The sequence below is a fragment of the Cryptomeria japonica genome, chromosome 6 (genome assembly GCF_030272615.1).
Source record: "Cryptomeria japonica chromosome 6, Sugi_1.0, whole genome shotgun sequence".
Lineage (NCBI taxonomy): Eukaryota > Viridiplantae > Streptophyta > Pinopsida > Cupressales > Cupressaceae > Cryptomeria > Cryptomeria japonica.
This window is the reverse complement of record NC_081410.1, coordinates 598,376,195-598,381,758: the sequence shown is the minus strand read 5'-3', so window position 1 is coordinate 598,381,758 and position 5,564 is coordinate 598,376,195. Positions and strand designations below refer to the sequence as shown.

At 36.0% G+C, this 5,564-nt stretch overlaps 1 protein-coding gene across 1 annotated transcript; it reads left to right on the top strand.

The window, feature by feature from the left end:
* Positions 1-2,545: 2,545 nt before the first annotated feature.
* LOC131876726 (anthocyanidin-3-O-glucoside rhamnosyltransferase-like) lies at positions 2,546-3,910 on the top strand. Its single transcript, XM_059222192.1, has one exon. It carries the CDS (start codon positions 2,546-2,548, stop codon positions 3,908-3,910), a length of 1,365 nt encoding a protein of 454 aa, XP_059078175.1.
* Positions 3,911-5,564: the final 1,654 nt, after the last annotated feature.

Below are 5,564 nucleotides of genomic sequence, written 5' to 3'. Positions count from 1 at the left end.
GTATTGAGAAAAAATGTTCTAATATAAATTCTAACGTATAAACCCAATTCATTTTTCTTGCAAGGGCATATAAAAGAAAAAAAAATTGTAACCCATAATGACTTGTGATAGCTATTGAGAAAATTACTCAAACCATGTCATGAAAATTATAGTTAAACCTTGTCTTTGTAATACTAAACAAAAAAGGTTTTACCATAAATTAAAACATACAAACTAAATTGGCTTTACCTAATGGGGATCTAAAACAATATATTTTCAAGATTTAAAGGGCCCCATGAGAGTAACTAAGGAAATACATTAAACAGTTTCATGAAAATGATGAGTAAACCCCTCCCTTTCTAGAATTCAAGAAAAATGCTGTACCAAATTAATTAATATGTGACACAACAAGGTTAAAGAAAAAGAACAATAAAAATAACACAACTCATCATTCTTGAACCTACACTTGAATAGAAATGCTACAAGCTATTGGAAAGTTAATATTTAGTTTTTGTAAAAGAATAAAACTCCACTCTTACACAATTTTAGCAAGCTAACTAAATAATGCAAATTGATAGAGAGTAGATAAACCTACCTAGAAGAGAAATTGCAACATATGTTTTATTGTTGGTTCTGTAACTATTTTTGACCTCTCCATCACCTATCATGACACTCTTCCATCATAGATAGAAACAAAGGAGGATGTATCTAAAGTTGTCTTTTAATTTCATTATATTTAATATTGACATCATGGAGTTACCCACATGTTTTATATGTGAAATTTGTGAGTCCTATCATTGTTGAAGCTGGTGAAAATTTACAACAAAAAGTGGTAAGAAAAAAGTATTGCATTAATGCCTATTTTGCATATCAAATCAATGTAATAGGCAATTTATGATGGTAATGTTTTTTTTATTAAGCATGCTATTGTATATGTTATGAGGCCTTAGGCATGTTATTTTGCATGGAGAATAGTAGTTGCCAACACATTGCTTATCAATTAAATATGGCCCATAACTATTTTTCCTCCTTCCATACAACCTTTATCTTAGAGAGTGGTTTTGTTCATTCTTATACAATTGTCTAAAGATGACCAAAAGAAAAAGAAAGGGAAATAACCAATTCAAATTCAAATAAATAATTATAGAAGACAAAATTAATATCTTATCTTTACCAAGTTTTTAATATGAATATCGCTTTATAACTATGCACTTCATTAACATAACCTTCTCGACAAGATACTTGGCCTTTAGTGCAAAAATCTCTATCTGCAAACATGTGCTCTACTCTTATAAGGCTCATTACTAGTCCACTACTCCTACTATATTGGAACAAAATTTAAGGAGAAAGGAACAAGAAAATTTTCCTCTAATTAAAAAGCTTTCTTTGTATATCTTTTTATATATTAACAAATTAGATAAAAATCATGTCAGCTTTTATTTATTGAAAAAAATATCATACTTTATTTCATTTTGTTTCATATAATTATTATTTATAAAATTTGAAAACGCCATTTAAAGTTCAGTTGTTGCATTTTTTTTACATTTTTTGTTGCGCTAGTGGTATCCCAACAACCCAGCCCAGTGCCCAACCTGTCTTACCTTGGTCTTACATATTGCTAAGTTGGGGTTCAGGAAGGGGTGAATTGAGGCGACACTAATCCACTGGGGATGCCCCAAGCTAGCCGCAAGCTAGGTGCCAGGCCTGAAATTTGACAGGCCAAATGGCCGTTTTCCCACTTTTGAACCGTATTTGACAGCGTAAAAAATTAGTAGAACGTATGCATTGACATGCTATTTTTTTCACAAACCGTATATATGACACTTAAAATTATTAATAAGCCGTAAAATATTATAATAGATCATATATATTGAGTGAGTCCAAGCCTCGGAATTGAACTCGAGACCAATGGAGAGCAAACCCACAGCCCAAGTCAACTCCGCTACCTGTGCAGACTATTATTCATTTTAATTTTACAAATTAAAAAGTTAATAGAAGGAAAAAGAAAAAGAGTAAAAAGAGAATAAAAAGAGGAAGATGTTTTTATATTTATCGTAATAACAGAGTTTTAATGCAATGAAAGTAGTAACCAGTACGCAATAAACTCGAAGGAAGCGGTGGTGTGGATATGAGCTGTCTTTTAGATGTTGCATGTTCTGACACACGTTCAACAGGGGCTTCTCCCTATCTTATCATCTCCACTCTAAAATAGAAACTTAAAAACCTTTCATTTGCCATTATCCACGTGGAGAGACACTGCTTTTGCACAATTCTAGTTGCTCAATAAAAGTACATCTGTTTGTTTTCTTAGAACGACGATTCAAGCTTCTCACTCTCAATTAATGTCTGAAAATGACAACCGCTTCAAGAAATTTGTGTGGTATCCTCTACATTTGAACAAAATCTTCCTATTCACGCCTGGGCAGTGTTTCTACCATTTTTCTCTTTTCCTTGAAATCTATGGAATAAATGGATAAATATTTATTACTTCTTTACAAGAATGAAGTATCAAACTATTATGAAGGGTTCAATATTTGACAGTTTGGTGTACAAATACTTGAAATAGATGATTAAGGGAGCACGCCATAGAGAAGTGCGAATCCTGGATGCAAGAATGGGAGAAGAGACACAACTTCGCATAGTTATGCTGCCGTGGTTGGCACAAGGTCATATTAATCCTTTCATAAATCTTTCCAAGGCCTTGGCAAGCCATGGGGACGTAAAAGTCTGGATCGTATCAACCCCTGTCAATATATCCCGAATCAGATCTCGCTTGCAGAAGGAACCCATCCACCTGTTGGAGTTGCCATTGACCTCTGTCGACGGACCCCCCCCTGGCGTCGAATGCACAGCAGACATTAAAGCAGAATCAGCCCATCTCCTTCACAGGGCATTCGATCAACTGGACAAGCCGTTTGAGAGTCTTTTGCGGCGCCTTTCGCCAAATTTATTGGTGTACGACATCGTAGGGCCATGGGCTGCGACGGTGGCCTCCCTCCTGGACATACCGAGCTTTGCGTTCTCCGTCTACAGTCCGGCGGCATTCGCTTATTTTGTCGGCCATTGCAAGGCAGCAGAGAGTAGCAGGGACGTGAAGGCGGAAGATTTGACCCAACCTCCGACAGATTATCCGCTGCCTATCATCTCGTGGAGACTGTTCGAAGCGCGCCTCGTCTTGGGCAACTTCATTGCATTCGCCGACCGTGTGTGGGCGTGTTGCCAGCAGTCGTGTGGAATAGTGATAAAGTCGTGCTTTGAAGAGGAGGACAAGTATCTGAAATACCTAAGCCATATTACTGGAAAGCCAGTGATTTCCGCTGGTCCGTTAGTGATTGCCGGTGGGGCAACGGAGGATAAGTCTGGAAATTACGTGGTAGAGTGGCTTGATAAGCAACGGCCCTCGTCGGTGGTGTTTGTAGCCTTCGGAAGCGAGTCGTTTCTGTCGGCGGAGCAGATATGGGAATTGGCGGTGGCACTGGAGGACATCGGGCTGCCATTTCTCTGGTCGTTGCGATCTTCTGACGGGACGTCCTCCGCGTTGTCGTTGTTGCCCGATGGTTTTGTCCGGGGGCTAGTGTATGGCGGGTGGGTGCCTCAGGTGAGTATCGTTTCCCATCCTTCTGTGGGCAGCTATGTGACCCACGGCGGGTGGAGCTCGGTGATGGAAGCATTGCTCTACTCCGGGTTACCGCTGGTGTTGATTCCGTTGCGGCATGACCAGGGGCTCAACTGTCGACAGATTGCGCTCGAATTAAATGCGGGAATTGAAGTGGAGAGGAACGAGGAGGGGTGTTTTAGCAGGGAGGACGTGTGTAAGGCAGTTTTGATGGTGATGGGTAAAGGAGAGAAAGGGAAGAAGATTCGATCGAGGGTGAGAGAACTACGTGGCGCCTCAACAGAGAACGTCAACAGGCGTATATGGGAGAGTTAGTTAACCACATGGAGTTTCTCATCTCGCGTAATGTAAAGTATGTGTAGCCAAAAGTCCTCTACCGATCAACTAGCACTTGTGAAAAGAGGGGTAAGGTTACGTCAATAGAAATATATTCCTAAGTTAATATAGGACATTTGCAGCAAATTGAAAGGAGGTGTAAGGGTTAAGTCAATAGAAAAGTATTTGTAAGTTAATATATGATGGATGTATATCGTTTATTTTACTTATATTTATTAGTACAGTTTTGGGACATACAATATTTTGTGAAATACAAGAAAAATAATGACATTATATATTTGTTTATAGTTAATTAAAATGAAGATTTGCAACATTTTCAATTATGAATATTTTGTAATTGATAACAAATTTGAATAAAGTTTCAACTAAAAGAAAAAGTAATGCAAAATGAGAAAAAAATAAAAAATCAAAGATCACTATATTGATATGTGATTTGTCCACAAAGAAGCCTATTTTGAAAGTAAAACATATGAAATATCAAAATATCAAAATATCAAATATCAAATATCAAAATATAATAGTGTATACACTCAAAATTGGCTATGAATAATTAAATAAATATTTATTGTTTATTTAATGTTTATTCTTCTAAATATTTATTGTTTATTTAATGTTTATTCTTCTATTAAATAATTAATTTGAAAAATTAATTTATTTAATTCACTTTGATGCTTTAATAAAATTGAAACATTTTATTAATTAATTCATTACCCCTTTCTTCTAAACCAATTCAATTGAATATCTAATATTTAATCATGCCCTATCCAATTCTTCTATAGTCTCATCAATTAAATAATTATTTAATTATTTAATTTACAAATCCAACTCATCTCATCTCCACATCACTTCCTCTTTTGCCAACTCATCAATTATGTGGCTAAAGATTTTAAATATTAATTGATCACTTATCTTCAACTTCCATCTTGTAAATGAAATAATGTGTACGTACATACATTTCTTAACCAATTCTATATTCTCTCCAACCTTCCTACATCTTTGGAAAGAGTTGAGTCCACTTGTCCTCATATCCCTAAATCTTCTCCAACCTTCCTACATCCCCTCAAATCTTCAACTCCAATCAAGGTGAACCTTCTGACACTTGGCTTCTCCTTCCACCTTTTCCTCCATCCTGGATGTGTAGGTGGAACATTTTCCACTTTTATCTCTCACATTCCAACAAATCTTTTCATAGCCATCCAATCTACATGATTCAATCTCAACTATTGATCTCTGCCACAAGGGATTTTGCACACCAAAAATCTATAAAAAGAGAGATTCTCCAACATTTTGAGACTAATAGTTATCTTGCAATAGTCATTTTCCATACGTGAGTTTTAGCAATTAAGGATTCTGAGCAAATTAGGAGTGTGCCTTTGGCTTTAGCATAATCATATAGTTTTGCATAAATAATTTTAGCTTGCATAATCAAACTATCAGTTATCAGTCCATTCATCAAATTGTCATCTTGGAAGCAACAACAATGCAGTCTGAGAGAAAATATCAGCAACCAAGTTCAAATGGTGATCAGACACAATGAGACAACAGGATAGAGGTATAAGCTTTCAAGTTTTGTACTCTATTTGTTTCATTGATTAAATTTGGAGTTCTTGTAGCTTTTATTTTTATTATTGTT

Bases quoted from the DNA above. Each gene is read 5' to 3' on its own strand.
- LOC131876726 (XM_059222192.1), top strand. From the start codon at position 2,546: ATGATTAAGGGAGCACGCCATAGAGAAGTGCGAATCCTGGATGCAAGA.